This window comes from Puntigrus tetrazona, chromosome 13, assembly GCF_018831695.1.
Source record: "Puntigrus tetrazona isolate hp1 chromosome 13, ASM1883169v1, whole genome shotgun sequence".
Classification (NCBI taxonomy): Eukaryota; Metazoa; Chordata; class Actinopteri; order Cypriniformes; family Cyprinidae; genus Puntigrus; species Puntigrus tetrazona.
In genome coordinates, this window is record NC_056711.1 from 15295774 (window position 1) to 15314727 (window position 18954).

The 18954-nt window shown below is 37.8% G+C and overlaps 1 protein-coding gene across 3 annotated transcripts; it reads left to right on the plus strand.

Moving 5' to 3' along the window:
- Positions 1-75: 75 nt before the first annotated feature.
- Positions 76-18883, plus strand: tarbp1 (TAR (HIV-1) RNA binding protein 1). Of its 3 annotated transcripts, XM_043256048.1 has the most exons (29): positions 76-1061; positions 1152-1249; positions 1787-1856; positions 1962-2107; positions 2235-2287; positions 2368-2465; positions 2601-2736; positions 3068-3164; positions 3483-3572; positions 3684-3849; positions 4093-4344; positions 4424-4521; positions 4740-4898; positions 6081-6289; positions 6393-6603; positions 7201-7389; positions 7488-7687; positions 8014-8085; positions 8654-8774; positions 8957-9067; positions 9800-9952; positions 10134-10220; positions 10294-10496; positions 13431-13512; positions 13714-13885; positions 14077-14256; positions 15693-15817; positions 16288-16424; positions 18369-18883. In XM_043256048.1, the coding sequence occupies exons 1-29, from the start codon at positions 185-187 to the stop codon at positions 18529-18531; spliced, it is 4755 nt and encodes a 1584-aa protein (XP_043111983.1). In that variant the 5' UTR covers positions 76-184; the 3' UTR covers positions 18532-18883. The 3 variants fall into 3 exon arrangements, 2 of the variants coding, with proteins under 2 accessions (XP_043111983.1, XP_043111984.1); XR_006252400.1 differs by lacking the exon at positions 15693-15817 and having other exon boundaries at positions 18369-18506; XM_043256049.1 differs by lacking the exons at positions 13431-13512; positions 13714-13885; positions 14077-14256; ... (1 more) ...; positions 16288-16424; positions 18369-18883 and adding an exon at positions 11590-12083.
- Positions 18884-18954: the final 71 nt, after the last annotated feature.

Below are 18954 nucleotides of genomic sequence, written 5' to 3' on the forward strand. Positions count from 1 at the left end.
CATAATAGTCGTCACGCGCCCCCTGCTGGCGGTAGCGTTTGTCTCTCGGCGCATGCGTCAATCGGTCACGTTATATTTCAGGAAGTAGACGCGCACACGTGTGTGTAACAGGCGAAAACATCAGTTCAGATTTTAGCTATTTTAAAGCTGTGGATGTTTTAACGTTAAAAGGGCTAGTGAGAAAATGTCTAATTTTTTGATAAACACCCTTTTGTCCCGCTATCCCGATCCCGAGGACTTGTTCAGTACTTTGTGCTGGCCAAGCACAGCACGCCCAGACGCAGAGAAGATTGAAGCTCTAACTGTTTTGATCCGAGAGCTTTCCAACAAATCGCGAGAGGAGCGCTTTAATTGTAAAGTGCAGTCGGTGATATGGAATCAGTGCATGCCACTATTGCAAACTATCTCCAGCGCAGATGATGGAGGTAAAGACCTGCTCAGCGCTGTCTGTGGACTTTTTGCAGCGTGCGTCAGTACGTGTCAGACCCCTGATGTACCTGAGAAGGTAAGTCGCGTTCTTCTGCCTGTGCTGACGGCGAAAGATGATGGCAACCATGAAGCCAGCAGGTTTGACATGGATGTTGCCATTGAAGTCACTGCAGTGCTGTTATCCAGCATCTCTTACGACAGAGACATCATCTCCAGGACCTTGTTTTGCACTCTTTGCTGTGCTAAAGATCTCTCTGACTCCATCATCTCAAAAATCATAGTCCGGATCTGGTTCACCATACTCAAGTCCTGCGATAAAGACACTGAATCGGAGGTCCTACATCAGATATGGGATGATCTGCTGTCATGGCATCAGAGAGATCAGACAGAATCCGTATCAGCTCGGGTTCTGTTGTGTCTCACTGCTCTCTCTGACCACCTCTACTCATCGGAAACATCTCAGACCCGGCCGGACCCTAGAAGATCTCAAAGGTTTCTTAGGGCAATTCAGGCTGGATTGACCCATAAGGACAGCGTGACCCGCAAACGGGCTCTTTATCTGCTCACCAGGTGTGTTGCCCTGGCGGAAATCAAGAAAGAAGATGTGTTCACCAGCGAGGAACCCGACACAGGTGAGACGACATTCAGTATCTCGCGTAGTGTGTAAGATATGTGTGTGTGAACAGCGTAGGAAATCGTAAACGTCTCTTGGATCTCTGCAGATGAAATCCTGTTCCGATGGACTCCAGAAAAAAAACAGTTACTGAGAGAATTCTGGGAAGATTATGCGCTAGTTTTAGAGACTCTAGAGGAAAACCAGGTAAATATATTTTGTTTCAGATTCATAAAACCCCTCTGGTTATGTTCAGAATTGCAAACTACCATACTATGCACTGACAACTGATATTTATGTGGAGGAATGAAAAGTTATCTGCTATAAAGATCTCATTGATTTAATTTCATTTTATTAATTGTCTGTAAATGTGAGTGCCTGCACCAAATTGTAAAATTTCCTCAATTTGGGCTTCTAAATAAAATTTATATTCATTTTAAATTGATATTCATATTCTTCTATGTGAGCCATAAAAGCCATATGATACTCAGCAACAACCTTTTTTTCTGGAATTGAAACAATAAAAAAATTATAAATATATATACACACACATAATTTTTTTCTTATTTACATGTCAGGCTTTACAGGGGTTAAATAGTTTTTTGGGATAGCCAAAAAAATCAAAAAGCATACTGATTGACCAACAATCTGAATAGTTGCCATATTATTGTGCAAATAAATATTTGTGAACTGCCTTTCGCATTAGTGTGACTTGTATTGTTTTTTCTTTTTCCTTTTTCTAAGATTCACGTGATTCGACCTGTACTTAACAGGATCGACGTGCTTGTTGAGACCACAGCGACCGACATCCAAGGTTATCCGCATTCATTTTGTGGCAGCGCATAACATAATATCAGTTTATTGCTAGCTGGTCTTGTATCTCTGCTTGATACTGCTCTTTGACGCTCTCCGTCATCAGGTGGGCTGTTTTCTCCGTCCTGGCTGCTGTGTGTGTATCAGCGCATGTTTCACAGTGAGAACAAGGCGGTTATGAAGGAAGGAGTCAATCACCTGTTAGAACTCGAAGCGCTGCATCGTCCTGCGTTTGCTTTGGCGTTCTCACAGGTACCCAACCACCCAAAACCATATAAAATGCTGGAACTAAAATTCTGTTTAAACCAGAAATGTGTCACGTTATGAAGGTAATAGTCTGCAAATGCACTTTGATGGTGAATGTTCTTCTGGTTGTCAGTTTGTAGTCGGTCCTCTCATGGATGTTCTTGCAGAGAGCTCTCTCTATCACAGGTGATTATTGCCAGGGGTTCATTTTCATACCAGGAATATGCCATAATACAGCCTCAGTCTTAAAATGTCTGTTTTCTCAGAGCACCACAGCAGAACATCAGAGAGTGTCCAGAGCTTGGAGTAAAACTCCAAATGTTTATGGTGAAATTCTTCAACAGTTTGCCAGAAGGGAACAGAGGTGAACCAGTTTGTGTTTGTCCACATGTTTTGATCTCTGGGTTTTAGGCTGTACAATAAAACATGAACAAGACTAAAGGATGTTTTAGGGTGGTCTGAAATGTGCAGTTTCACAGAAGACTTCACTTGTGATCAGGTTCAGTGTTGCTGCAGCTCGTTCAGCGGTTGGGTTCACGTCCATGGTGCGCAGTCCCACTGCTCTTTCTGTCCCAGGCCCTGTCCTGTCTGACCCCCTGTCCTTTACTAGGATCCGATGGACTTCTTGCATTCAGGTACGAAGTACTAGCTGCTGGAATCAAATGATCCCGAAGTTGATCGGTGAGAATTAAAGAAGAGATGCTACTCATTTTATAAAGCATACATTTTATGACATAAAACGTTTAATTGGATTAATATTTTGTCATTCATTTATATTAGCTGGATCAAATAATGAAATTAATGCAGCCAAAAAGTGTCCAGCAAAGATGCGTGGTCCTTCAGTGCATCATGTGACGCAAACTGACATCTGTAACAATAATTCACTTGGGCAAAGCGCGCATGTTATTTGGTGCAATAATGAATGTGTTTGTAATTCTGATAATCTGCTCGTGTTTTTGTATTCAGAGAAGTTCTGCGCTGCACTATGATCACTCACCAGGTTCTTCTGAGAGGAGCTTCACAGTGTTTTCTGCTCCATGCTGCTCTCTGCCTGGCAGATGTGGTACTGAAGCTATTCTTATAAAGATATATATATATATACCGAGAAATATTTTTATTTGGTTCAAATATTGTTATTGATGTGGCCCAAATGTCAGATTTTTGATGCACAATCACAAATAAGATTTAAAGTGTTTCAGTGCTACGTGTATTTCTTAAAAAAAAAAAAAATCATGTAGAATTAAAGATGTTAAAGTTTAAGTTCTGTTTATTACGATTGTGGTATGTTTTTTATATATAATATACATATACACACAAAATTAATTTAATGATCATAAAGAATGAATTTCTTGTTTGGTTTTTTTTGTTTTGTTTTTGGCAGTCAGCAGTGTCTCTGGATGACATATTTGGTTTTCTCGTACATTTTCGAGCTGACGAGTCTTTATGCCGGGGCACAGCACTTTGGAAAGAGGTAAACTGGAGGTCTATCAGTTAAATCAGAATTCACAATCCTGCTCAATGTGCAAAGTATCTGACCACACAACTAATATTCACAACATGTTAAACGTTGCTCCCGTCACAGCTGTGTAATTGGCTCCAGGCTAACGAAGGCTGTTTTCGTTTGACCGACGGCGATTCGGGATCCAGCGAGGAGTTTCACACTGAAACCTCAAACGGAGATGAAGCTCCCGTGTTCAGCTACGTCCAGAAGCGTCTGAGGACCTTCCTCACAGTTCCAGCCACCTCAGGTGAAATACAGAACGACTGTTTAGCAACATTGGATACGTTTCTGCATTAACATTCACTGTTTTAATTCTGGAACAACATAACTGTCAGGTAACAATCGAAAATTAGGATACGCTTCTTTATGCTACATTTCCTCTTTAACATCATCTACCTTATTTATGTAACATGGCTCCACACATTTTCCACCAAGCTTGATGTACATCTTACAGTTTTATTTACATGATTTAATTTTTTTTTCCTGACAGATCAGACTGGAAGTCTACCTGATCCAGGTGAGGCCGAGCTGCTGGCACGAGCTGTACTGCTTACAGCCGACCTTCAGAGGAACAGGAGCGAGGAATTGGGCCTAGAACTGCTTCTCCAGCCCCTTCTGGACGTCTTAAGGAGACTCAGCACGAATGTCTATCTGGCGCTGCGCAAGACAGACAGGAGCCTGCAGTTACTGCTGCGTCTGCTGCAGCTGCATCGCAGACGCTCGGATACAGAGAAGGAGAAGGGTGTGTGTTGTGTTTGAGAGAATAAGAAAAACAGGCAGCGTTTAAACATGCCGAAGCCTTGAATCTGGTGTGTTTGTAGAGGATGTAGTGGCCGTCACGTTGAAGACTCTCATGCTGTCGGTGGTGGAATCGGTGCAGGAGTTTCTGCTGAGGAGGTTGAGCGGGGAACTGAGGGAGGTGAGTGTTTTCATGCATCACATACAATAATCCTGCTGGAAAAACTAGGTCCGGGAGATCTGGATTATTGCTGATCCAAGTTGGTCTACTGATACTTACTTGATGACAAGACGGTCTGTCAGGTCAGATAATGGGTCCAACTTGAACCACCTTGAATGTAAAACCAGGTAACATCTGGATTTCTGAGGGATTACTCTTCTCTCTCTTTTTTTCTCCAGTTATGTGATGTGGAGAGGTCTGATCTTTATCTCTCAGTACTGAGGGAGCTGGTTCTCACTTATTCCACTGTGTCGTGGTACGGATCTAACTTGCAGAAAAACTACATCCCAAAACTCATCACAAACTGCCTGAGGATCTTCAGTGAGCCCTCTGAAGAGGTACAGCGCTCAGCATAGGCTTGATCCTTCAAACTCAAACTCAGATTCAAATTTTATTTGTCACATACACATACATACATGGTACGACATGCAGTGAAATACTTTTTACAACCGTCCAGCGTCGGAATAGAAAAAAAAAAAATATATATATATATATGTATATATATATGTTCATCGTAATTACAGTCACCACACATGCACTACTTTTCAGCAGTAAGATTTTAAGATTTCAGTTCAACATTTTTTAAAGAAATCAGTACTTTTAAACAAGGAGGCTTTGAACAAATGTTATGTTGAAGGCAATTTTAATACATAATATGTGACCCTGGACCACAAAACATAAGCAGCGCAGGTATATTTGTAGCAAAAATACATTGGGTCAAATATATAGGCCAAAATTATATTTTTTTTCTGTTTTTGCAAAAACTTTGGGATATTAAGTAAAGTTCATGTTCTTTGAAGATATTTTGTAAATACATATAAACTATTTTTTATTAGTAATATGCATTAAGAACTTCATTTGGACAACTTTGAAAGCAATAATCTTAATATTGAGATTTTTTAATTTTTTTGTTGGATCTCAGACAAATATTGTCCTATCCTAACAAACTATACATCAATGGAAAGCTTTTTTTAATCTTGTTTTCAGATTATGTATAAATCTTAATTCTAATAATTATGAATAATTACGACTTGTCTTGTGGTCCAGGGGCACATATTACTATTTGAAATACATGCTTTAGAATGAATAAAAACTAAGAAATGTTTCTTGATCCGCAAATCTGCATATTATAATGATTTCTGAAAAATCACGTGACACCGAAGACTGAAATAATGAAAACAAGCTTACATTTTAAAATGCATTATGCAATTGAATATTTAATATATAAATGTATGATGCGATTTAAGTACTTTTTAAGTGCAATTTTTTAATTAAGTGCAAATTAATTAATTAATGTATATGTTTTATTTCTCCCCACTTCAAATATAAAAAGTATTTCAGATTTTTAGATATTTTTCAGTATTGTAAGTTACTTTTAAAGCGGCATGACAACCTTCGAAACAACAGCGAGGCGTAAGATTACTGTAGATTATTCTCAAGCACATTTGTATTACATCTTGTAAGTGAATGGAAATTTCTGATGAGAAATGAGATCTAAACTCTTTTTTTTTTTTTTCTAGGATGCATCTGTGTCGGGGCAGGTTCGGAGAGCGGTCAGTATGGCTACGCTTGCGCTGTTGTGTGACATGGCTAACCGAGGTATCCTGAACTCCCCATCTGAGGCCCTGGGATCACTTCACTCGATCGCTGACTACTTCTACCCTTCATCGCCTTCGTCATCTCAGCATCTCAACCGTACCTTACTGAAGCCCACAACTGTTACAGTCAGGTTTGTTCAGGCTCTTCGGTTGCTGTAGGATATCTGTATGTTTAAAAATATTTTATCTGTGAACCATTATCACATTTTTATTTGAGTTATGTGTTTATTTCAGTGATTCAGTGGATGGTCTCATGCTGAAGAACTGGGGACGAATTGTGGCCCAGTTTATTCGAGATCAGTGGACGTGTCTGTGTTTCCTGGAGAAGTCTGCTGGAACGCTCCGTGCTCCTGAGGTCCTGAGGGCTGCTGTAGATGCTCTGGCGTTGCTGCCTGGTCATCTTGTTCTGCCCGTGCTGGACTTCATGTCGTCAGTCTTACCACAGGTGGGCCGCGGTTTTCTCTTCAGTTTATCAGCTTTATTGCATTAACATTTTGGATATAAATAGCTAACAATACCTTTTCTACCCTTTTCTATGTGTTATTTTGCTTGAAGTCAACTGATTATGTTAACATTAAGTAACAAAGTAAGGAATTTTGGGGAATTTTTAGGTTTAAAAATGATCATTAGTTAACTATAAATTTATAACAAATGTATTTTTTTTATGGTAAATTAATATATAATTTAGTGCTGTCAAATGATTAATCTTGATTGATTTCATCCAAAAATAAAAGTTTTTGTTTGTATAATTTATATATACTGTGTATACTTATGCACATATAAACACAAGCACATGCATTTATATATTTAAGAAAAATTTGTTTTATATTTCAAATATATTTATATAAAATCTAATAACATAAATATATAAAAATATATAAATTTTTAAAATGTGCATTTATATATACGTAATAAATATACACAATACACACATGTAAACAAAAACTTTAATTTTAATTATTTGACAGCATTTCACCACCGTTTTATGGACATTGTTTGACGTGAACTGGTTTTATGTTGTCGGGCCTATTTTCTCCACCAGGTGGTGCAGTGTGATGAATCTCTCTGCATTGAGGCCATATGTGCATCATGGAAGGTGGTTCAGGCTCTGAGCACAAACCCTCATGACTTCTGGTCCACGCTGCAGGGATTTGTGCGCTTAGCTTTTCACCAGAGGCTTCTGCAGCTCACGGAGGAACAGAACCCCAGAATCACAGCCTGCATACAACAGGTCAGGGAAACGCCTCAATGACCAGTTGCGCAATGTTTGATTTAAAAAAAGCTAAATAGCTAAGTGTATATGTTAAAAGGTTGCTGTTTTTTTGGCAGATTGTTAGTAAGATTATGGAGTTGGCTCAGATCCGATCAGGAGTGTTTAATGTTCTGATCCAGCATTGCTGTGAGACTTGGCTTCCCTCTGGGACAGCAGAGGGTGTCCAGTCAGACGCTGTGTTCAGTGCGGCTCTCTTTTACCTCGACATCCTGACCGAGGCTTGTGTGTACGGCCCAGTGTTCAGAAGAGACCAAAGGTGACCGAAAAAAATCCCCCAAAAACTAGCAGAACATACAAACTAGTAAAGTAATGCATTTGTGTATTTAGGTACTTAATATTTATTTTCTTAATACGTCATTATATATATATATATATATATATATATATATATATATATATATATATATATATATATATATATATATATATATATATATATATATATATATTATTATTATTATATATTTTATATATATTATTATTATTATTATTATATAAGATTATATTTCTATACAAAAAAGTTTAAGAAATAATAATAAAAAAAACACACTCAAATACTGCTTTTCTCTCTTTTGCTTTCAGGCTTGTTCAGGAGGTTCAAAGCTATGTTGAGCAGCTTGGTGATAGTTGCGCAGCAAACACAGCTGTCAACAGGTAAACCACAACTGTTTGCATTGTGCCTAATAGAATGCAAACTAGCAGGGGGGAAAATCATTAAATATTCTTGATGAAAATATTGTTGCTGAAGAAACGGGTATATTTGCGAACAACGCACCGGTTTTATCCAAGGAGTTCAAGAAAACGAAATAGTCACTTCCTGGTTAATGTGCACTAAATATCACGAAGAAGACTACATTTGCTGCAATAGGAGAAGGCATATAAATAATTTGTGTATCAGAACTCACCGTTAAAATGCTCCGCTGTCTTATTTTCGGGAATCTGCTGTTTGGGAATGCAGTTCTTGGAGTTAATTATAACAAAGCACTTTGACGAGACTTTGCTCAAGCATTTCAATAGCATTTCAGATGCTGTGCAGTGAGATCCTTCCAGTCGCAAAAAATGTCTTGAAAAATGTGTTTAGATCATAGTTTGTGTGCATGTTTATTTTAATTTTTTTAGGTAGATTGAGACATAGTTATCAACTATGCAATGTAGACTTGACTATTTTCGTGCTGCAAAACTACTTGCATCAGTTCAAACACTCTTATTATTTTAAATCTAGTGATAACAGGGATGATCAGTTTCCTCGAGTGTGTGCTCTGGCTTTCCTCTGCCGCTTGAATCCATCCAATCAGCTTCACCAACGTCTGATGGAAGAGCTCGTGCGACGACTGCTGAAGAAGGTTTGCCTTCAATTCTTAACCACAGCTCTTACTGGAAATCGGGTGTTTAATTCTTAACGAAAGCGCTTCCTGAAAACAATGTTTGATTTTTTTTTTTTTTTTTTTTTGTTTTGAATGTCCCATCTCATGGTTTTTGCATGTGTTTTTGATTAAAGTTCCTTTGTCTCTTTTCCTTCCCTCAGGATGCCGAGATTTCCAAATCCAAAGTGCGTTACTATAGCAACTCCATCCAGCACAGAGTGAAGAACCGCGTGTGGCAGACGCTGCTGCTGCTCCTGCATAAACTCAGACCGGTTAGATATCTGCACCAACACACGCACGCATATTAATCCGCTTTGTACTAGAGATGCTCTAATTTAAAATTTTTGGTCAGTTCAAATTCTGGTCTTGTCGGGTGACTGTGTTGCTTCTGAATTATGCTTTTGAATAAACGCTATGTGATTACATCCCAACAAAGAGGAAGATGTTAACTTGTTTCTACTGAATATTACTGATTTCAAGAAGTGAAATGAAAGGCAAATAATATTTATTTAAAAAAAAAAAAAAAAAAAAAAAAAAATATATATATATATATATATATATATATATATATATATATATATATATATATATATATATATATATATATTAAATAAACATTAATCCAATATGATTTTTTTTTACCTCTATATTAATTCGATAATACATAATATCGGTGATTTAAATCTGTTGTATCTGTAAAAGGCCATCACTAAGCTAATAATAATACTTAAGGTTACTAATGCATTACTTAATGGGATTTTTTTTTTTAACATTTAATTTAATGCACTGTAAACTAACATGATGAACCAACAATGAATATATGTTAAATAATGCAAAAATAAATAAAAGGTTAATTAAAGATTAAATGTAAAATTTTCTATTTAAATAGAAACAATTGTGCTACATTATGTCTCTGTATTTGTAGTAAATGCATGCTTATCTATGCACACGATTTCTAGACCAGCGATGTTATCTGTGTTATCTTTTGATGTTATCTGTCACAGGAGTTTGTGTCAGAGAGTGTTTTGAGTCACGTGTGTGAGGCTGGGTTCTGCAGCAACCAAGCATCTGTCAAGTATCTGATCGAGTGGACCCTGATCCTGGTCCTCCACCAGAACCCCTCTCACATCCAGAACCTGTGGAACTGCTTCAGTGTGGTGAGTCAGCACCAAGCCTACCCTAAAAAAAAAGATGCTGTGTATATGGAACAAAACCTCTCTTATTAATCAAACGGAGTATAAATAACTATTTAAAACTAGGACGAGAGAAAGCATTTCAACATCTGAAATATTACGCATTTACGTTTCTTGTAAAGCATACAGTTCTTTGTTTTTTCAGGATCATGAGAAGACAAAAACGAGCATTTGCACCTTCCTCTCTGTCCTCGTGCACCTGAACGTCCTTCTCCCAGTACTGCAAGATAAGGTGATAATATTTCTTTCCGTGAGAACAATACAAACGTTTTATGCATTAACTGATTGGCTGGTGTTTTTCTCAGGAGGTTCAGTGGAAAAGAGCGGTGGAGGTGAGCCTGCAGTGGTGTTTCAGTCATAATTTCAGCATCCGTCTGTACGCCCTGCTCGCCCTTAAGAGGGTTTGGGAGCTGGAGGACGCCCGTGTTCTCTCAGAGGAAAACCAGGGTGGACTGACAACAGTGGTCCATGCCTGTTTACAGCAAGCTGAAGCCCTGCAGAATACCGGGTATGAAAAGATTTTCTGTTTAATCCCAAGATGCAGCATGCTGTTTCAGGCCTCAAAATTCTCAACATGCTGAAAAAACGAAACAAAAATGAATCTCACCCGCATAAGAGACAAATCCACTCAATTGTCTTTTGCCAAGTTTTATTCTTTGCAAATAAGTTCAGAAAGTCATACAGAAACAAGTTGCTGCAGAGTGGGACAGAAAAGGGAGGTGTCCATACTCTCTTAACAGCTGTACTTTTCCACACGCTGTAAGAAAGTCAAAAACACATTCTACTATATCATACCTCTAAAGCTCGAGCCCTAATATTTGACAACATGGACAGGTGACTTTGGGTCTCCTAGTTGATTTTTCCAAGCCTGGTTTAGCCCTGCATTAACCCCTTATTTTTTAGGCCCCGAACCATTTCCTATTTGGACTTCACAGTTGTTCTTAATAAAGCAGGCTGTTCCATAAACATATAAAATGATTTTTTTCCTTCCACCATTCCTCATTTTTAGTCATTAATTGATACGGTAACTGACTATTACGTTGATTACAATGTGGAAAACTTATTTACCAAGGTTAAATGTATATTTTCTATAACAACAATAAAGCAAATTTAAGTTGTAACATCACATTTATATTCATATAAGGCTCTGCTTGCAGACCGCACAGTCTTTCAACGAGTGTGAAATTTAGTTTACACGCATCTCGACCCATAAGGGGTACAGGGCATGCTGTGGAATAAATGAGTATGTTTCAGAAGCCGGCCCTCCTCTGTTTCACAATTTAAGAGCACTGTAAATCTTTTAAAAATGTTACGCCCCGATGCAGAGATGGATTTGTCTGTTTTGTTACTTAATGGCGGTAGACACGGCAAGTCGCATGGTCGTAAAGAAGACCTTGTCTCCCCAGAATATAATATAAACTGAACTATTACCCCCTCCACCAGCATGGGGTAATTTAGGCACGTTTAAAAAATCCTTTATATCATTTAACGTTTATCAGAAAGGCACAAAGAAATGCAAGCCTTTGTACATGTGTGTATATTTTGTATGTACGTCAGTTTATGTGTGGTTAAAATAAAATCTTCACTTCCCTGCGTTGTAGCTGTTGGCTGATCGCCCGGGACCCCTCCTTCCTGCTCTCCGTCTTTCTCGCTTCAGTCTGTTTCCTGATTTTGCTAGTGTTCAGGACATTCCCAGGCCCAATGACCATCTTTCTCATGAATGTGATCATCAGCTCCACAGACCCAGCAGAAGTTCCTTCAGCCCATCCTCTTCCTCTTCCCTCCCACATCTGCTGAGGTCGGGGCACAGGCCTTGATACGGCTTGCCTTAAGGTCCGCACTAATTCTCTGTCCGTCTTGACTTAAGTACTTTTCTTCTTTGCTGCTTCTTGTTCTTCTAAATGTTCTAAAATAGCGGATAATCGTCCATTCTTCCATTTAAAATGCGTCTTGATTTCGCTGCTTGCACAATTTCTGGTCTCAGTCCCTTCAGGAACCACATCTGCAAATGACTCCCCCAGATGCCGGGTTGATTTCCTCTGTCGTTGGGCTCTGTTAAGATGCCGTGTTTGCTGAATATCTTGTGAAATCGATGGTAATAATCTTTAACGGACTCTTCTCTGTTCTGGCAGCAGCTGGCAATCTTTTCTGTGTCCACACGCACTGGGAATGTTATTTTAATAGCTTCTGCTGTGCGGTACTCCGCATTAGCCCTGTTTTCCCAGTCATTGTTTTCTCTCTGGCAGTCATTCCTTTGCAGTTTTCCACTCGCTCTTTGCCACCTCGAAGCCCCCAGTTTCACTGTCAGCAGCCCTCTCAGTTCGTACATGGCGGGGCTGAACTCCTTGCAGAACATGACCAAATCAGCAGAAAATCTGTCACCTGCTTCATCAGTGCTTGGCAAATGGGCCATAAATTCCTTTATATCATCCAAAGTCCATGGTCTAAAAAACATTATTGACAGGCCCCGAAACGCCTGTTGGGAGTTTGAGGAATTATCTCGGGTTTCTTGTGTCCATACTACTGCCAGTGGTGCTCTTGGGTTTCTTGGTGGAGAGCAGTCGAGATCACTTGCAGTCCGAGCTATTATAGTCATGCTTTCTGCTTTCTGATTGAATTTTTATCTACTTTTCTTTGTGTTGTGGCAATTTAAAGCGACTCTCACCATGTAATAGACAATATCACTCCATTGGCTTTAAAAGTATTTGTTCTTGCAAGAAGGTCAGACAGACATATAGAAACACAAGTCACTACAGAGTGACAAAGAAGGGAGGGGGCTCCTCCGCCTTGTATTTCTCCCCAATCTCCAAGGTTACTGTTTCTCAACAGCTGTACTTTTCCACTTATGGTAGGAAAGTTAAAAACACTTCACTATATCATTCTCTTTAATCCTGAGCCTCTTATCTTTAGTGGCTAAAAAACCTCTCAGGCCGCATTTAGTCATTGGGACCCCCAGTTCTCAAAAATCCTAATAACTTAATAACCATTAGTTTTTATTAATAATACATTAAAACCATAATAATAAGACATTATTGGGAGATGGGCATATTGAAAGGTTTTTTTTTGTTTCCCTTACAAGCTATGATAATGGCTGTGCTCAGAATAGCAAATTATGACAACTGATTCTCATTTGCATTTATGACATTTGTCTGCCATGCTCTTTAATCTCATCGATTTACAAAATTCCATTTTGTAGATGTCAACAACTGCACCAGATTACATATTTCTCCTCATTTTGTGTCTCTGAATAAAATTGATGTTTTTTTCCTTTTCAACTATGAGCTCCATATTATGTTATACAGCACTAGTATATAGGACATAAAAGGTATGATATGGTACTCAGTAAAAATTTTTTTTTTGCTTGTGTGAACCCTGATGTTTCATTTCTTATGAGAAACTTGGAGATATCAGGCATTTTTAAGTGTTTTTTTTTTTCTGACAGAAATGCAATGAAAAATTGGTCTAGAATCCAGGACCATTTCTTTTTCAATGCTTTCAACCCAATCACGGACTATAGTGTTGAGGTGAGCGCTCTCTCTCTCTCTCTCTCTCTCTCTCTCTCTCTCTCTCTCTCTCTCTCTCTCTCTCTCTTTCTCTTTCTCTCTCTCTCTCTCTCTCTCTCTCTCTCTCTCTCTCTGACTCTCTCTCTGACTCTCTTTCTTTTATCTTCAGCATATAATCTGATCCAATCTGTGCTGTTAAATTCACATTCTCTGCTTCACCAGACAATATTCCAGATCTTTCCTCGCCTCTCTGAACTGGCAGAAGATGAGTGGCTTCCACTGTGGAAATTCGAGAGTTTTGTTGACTTCCCGATGTGTGCCGCCTTGCCGTTGAAAAACCCTGTGACGGATCTCTGTGAACTCCAGCCTGGTGACTGGATCCAGCAGGACAAAGGTAATCACCACATGAGGGCAGCAGAACCACACCACATTTAAAAAAAAAAGCAGCGAGAAACTAAAAGTCTGTAGTTGTTCTTGTTTCCATAGTCGTTAGTGAGATGGTGCTGAAGAAGAACGTCTTCTCTGTCTGTCTTGTCAGAGTTATGCATGAATGTTAAGCAAATACAAATGTTTTATGTCTGACAGGTGATTTGGAGCAGGAAGAGCGCTGGGCAGAAGTTCAGAAGAAAATCACTCCATGGAAGCTGAGTGTCCAGGAGCAGGAGCCTGAGCTCATGGCCCAGCAGAGAGCAGCACGCCTGGGCAAACTCACCAGCAACCTAATGGTGGTCGCATCTCTCATCGACAAGCCCACTAATCTGGGTGGTAAGACCAATAAAATAAATTAATTACAGTAGTCAATCAATCAATCACTTTTATTTATATAGCGTACAGATTGTATCACAGCACTGAACAGTATCAAATAGGAGAATAAAATGATAGGGATGTCGACAATAATCAATAAAAATTAAGTGCCCTAACTAAGCAAGCCAGAGGCAAGGAACCAAAACCCCATGCATACAGAATGGAGAAAAAAACTTGTGAGAAACCAGGTTTTGGCCAGTTCTCCCAGCACTTAATTTCCAGTTAAATTTTAAACATAGCTATGTCAGATTGTGTAAAGGACTTATAGTGAGTGTGTGTGTGTGCGTGTATCTTTTTCCGGTGATCTGTCCACGGGCCCAGCTAGGTGTTCTGGTCTCAGATGAACGTCAACCCTTGGTGCTGATCCACCATCTGATCTGGATACGATCATTAATGCAGCCTAACAGTTCTTTAGCAGATTTGAATAATACAAGCGTATGAGTGTGTTATGTGTAGGTTAGGTTATAATAGTACAAGGGAGTTATCAATAAAGCTGTTTATGATTGCTAAATCTTAAACAAAAAGGAATTGTGGTAATGAATCGCTGTTACTGAATGCCATAGAAATGTAATGACAATTAAATGCACATTTATTATTTTTATTACTAACACATCCTGTGATGGACTTCATTCTTCTTCCTGTCATGGATATTGCAGTGTCTCACTCTGTTTACATTAAGTTTTACTTTACTTATTTTTTTTATTTAACAGTCACCAAACAAATCAGTTTTAACACAAGCTCATTATAAAAGAGTCATTCATCTCATTCATTCGAACATTCAGCACAAGCCGCTTATTGTTGGTTTAATAGAAAGGTGGTTTTCATTTCACACAGTTTTATCTCAGTTACATTTCATGAATAAATATTGATTCGCTTAGTTGGGTTTAATAAAACTGCTAGAAGAAATCACTCATGGCTTCAATATTAAAACAGTCAACACTCTTTTTTTATTTTTTTAATATAGCATCTTTTTTTAAAAATAGTCTTTTATGCTCACCAAGGCTATATATATATATAAACTGTATTATTGTGAAAAACTACTGTAATTTAAAATAACTTTTTTATTTTAATATATAAACTTATTCCTGTGATTTGAATTTCAGTAGCTTTTTCTTCATCCTCTGTGTCACGAAATCCTCCTGATATGCCAGTTTGCTGCTCAGGAAACATTTCTTTATAAAAATTTAAAACACTTTTTCTGCTTAATTTTTTTGGTGGAAACCATGCGTCTTTGCCAAATGGAAAGTTGAAAAGAACAGCATTTGTTTGAAATTGAAATCTTCTGTCTTAGCTGTCACGTTTTATCATTTTAAAGCAATCGTTTTTAAATGGATTTAATATGTCCCTGTTAAGACCATCAGAGGACTAAAGTGCAAGTATTTGTGTGTCCGTTCAAGGTCTGTGCAGAACGTGTGAGATCTTTGGGGCCAAAGCTCTGGTTCTGGACAGTCTGCGACACGTCAGTGACAAACAGTTCCAGGCCCTTAGTGTGTCTTCAGAGTTGTGGCTGCCGATGCTAGAGGTTTGTGTGTGTGTGAGTGTGTTTTATATTTGTATGGTCAGTCCTATTCCATTTATTAACCAAGCAAATATATCAGTTGCTTAAAATCGGATCTGACGCCAATTAGAATTTCAAAAATAATAGAAACTTCCTTTATACCCACAAACTGACTTCATAAATTCATGTTCCTTTAACAAACAGATTGCAGTTCCATTTGGTGCCACTGGTCGTGCAGACATTACACACTGCATCTTTAAAGACGTGCTCGTTTTCTCATATTTCCTCTTGAGTGTGGGCTGAATCAAGCCTAGAGATGTAATTCATCGTAATCATGCATTACATCAGCCAAATACGTACACTATACAAAACCGTCAAAAGCTCCAGCCCGGTTTCGGGGAGCAGGATGTGGAACGTTAGCATTACATAGATTGAATCTGTCGAGATTAATGAAGCCGATCAGAAATTTCATGTCATGTGCCTTCAATTTCCAGGTGAAGCCGGCTGAGTTGTCAGATTTCCTGCAGCTGAAGAAGAGAGAGGGATACTGGGTAATAGGCGTGGAGCAAACGTCCAACAGCCAGAGTTTACAAGATTACATGTTTCCCGAGAGAAGCCTCCTACTGCTAGGGTAAACCAACACCTCCAGATTTCTCTATAGATTCTGTCTATATGCCTTTCGGTCATATTAGGACATGTCCTAGCAGAGTACACTGAAGAAAATCAGTTTTTAAGTAGAATTAATTAGGCTGTGCAATTAAGCAAAAAAAAAAAGTTATGTTATTTTAAGTTAAAGCAATGGAACAAAATATATTTTGACATGATTTACTAGTATCATTTTTAGCAGTGTACAGTAAATCTTGACAAAATACATTTTTTATACTTTTTTTTTTTTTTTTTTTTTTTTTTTTTTTTCAGGATGAGTGACTCAAAAAAAATCTGAAATTATGCAAAGAAATATTTTAAAAAGCTTGTTTAAAATGCTTGATGTTAAACATGTTTTAATGAATATTGTTTAATATTAATGCATTTTGAAATAATTCACTGACTTTAATTGCTCTTCTACTTTTCGCGGTCGTTATATATGAATGCAGCACACAAACAAGTGGCCATTGATTTGAGGACTTGTTTTCAAGGGCAGGATAGTCGTTGTGAAGGGATGTGAAAATAGAAGCCATTCAGTGTAGGCTGACGGTGCGGTTTAATGAGATGAGTTTAATTGATGTGTCTCTCCCTGTGAGATTTCCTCACCTCAGAATGCTGCTGGAGAAAGAGACGTGCGTGTCCTGACATGCCGAGCGTTCATCAGCAAAAGCACCCGGCATAAATGCGCAGTTTACACCTACAACAGTCATCAACCGCCGTTCAGTCTGAGATGCAGCGACGTAGCAGCTTCGCTGTTTTGTTTTATTTAAATTGTGTTTTGCACGATATAACAAGCATCAGCCATCAAGATCAGTGATGCTTTGACACGGTGATTGTCAAAACCGAGCAATAAAGGAGCAGAATCTCACCGTTGATGCAGTGAACACTTGAATATTTAATGCCAAGCTGCTTTGAAGTGGTGTCTTTTTTACAAAGTTCTAAAATTTTAATCCCAAAGGGCTTTTTACTTTATATTTCTCAAGGAGAGCTGTTATGTTGTCTATGTTTATAATCAACTTGTCATACAGTTTATGAAACAGCACTGATTCAATATATTAATCACAATTAAGGGGTGTGTGTGTGTGTGTTTTCCATGATTACTCTCGCTGAGTCATTTTGTCTTAGAGGCAGTAACGCCACCTGATGTTTTGCACGCAGCAGGTGTGTAAATCACTGCGTTATTATGCCTGATTATCCCACTGATTCAAAGCTATTGAGCAGCAGTTTAGATCTGACTTATTATTTAAAAGCTTGGTTTATTAGTTCAGTCTGTAAACAGCATTGCTGACTCTGAATCTTTAGTGAATATATTTAAGATAAGTCTTCTAAGATGAGAGTTTGTCAACTTATTATTTATTATTTTAAGTTATTATTATTATATTATTATTATTATTATTTTGAGTCAATTGTAAAGACTGTTTAAAATAGAAAAATGTCATAAATGTTATTAATTGTATATGGAATATTTTATAATTTATTATTAATAATAATTAAATAATTAAAAATATATTTGGATGTATTTTTTTGATAATTCTAAAATTTTGTGTGTGTGTGTGTATATGTATATATATATGTATATATATATGTATATATATATGTATATATATATATATATATATATATATATATATATATATATATATATATATATATATATATATATATATATATATATATATATATATATATAATACATACACACACAATTCTGTGGACCAGATGAGTCAACAGTTAATATTCCTAGAAGAGAAAGACTGTACATTTTGAAATGTGTGTGTTATGTTTTCCAAATTCCTGCTGAAACAGAATCCAAAATTGCACATCTAGTCAATTCATGTGGCCTTTAAACATGGTCAAGTGTTACTGCTGTATTCTTTTGGTAGAAAAATCAAATTGTGCATGACTCTGGTGTCTGATTGTCTCTGAACAGTAATGAACGAGAAGGCATTCCTGCAAACCTGCTGCAGCTGGTGGACGTGTGTGTGGAGATTCCTCAGCACGGTGTCACCCGCTCCCTCAACGTTCACGTCAGCGCCGCCCTGCTGGTGTGGGAATATACACGCCAGCATTTAGGACGCAACACTGGGTCGTAAAAAACTGCAGAACAGATTTCTGTGTTTTAGCAGAAAATATTTGTCAGTATTTGGCAGATACGCTTTATACGCCTTTTTTTTACCAAGGATAAGTTCATGTAAATCAAGTAAGCCAAATTTAGGGAGTCTTGCTTGACAAGAGTCCCCAAATTTGAATAAAAAGATGAAAAACCACAGGATTCGTGTTTAAAAGTGAAATCTATCCACACTACCATCTGATGTTCCTTTTCTCTCCTTCGAGTCATTTTATTTTTTTTATTCCGTATTACATTTAATAGTGATGTCTGATGATATTATAATCTCATGTTTTAAATGAAATATTTTAATATCGTTTTGAATTTGGGTTAAATAAACTGTTTCAAAAGCATTTCTGTCTCAGAATGAGTTTCTTGTTAATATTTAATTCGTATTTACATCGTATTC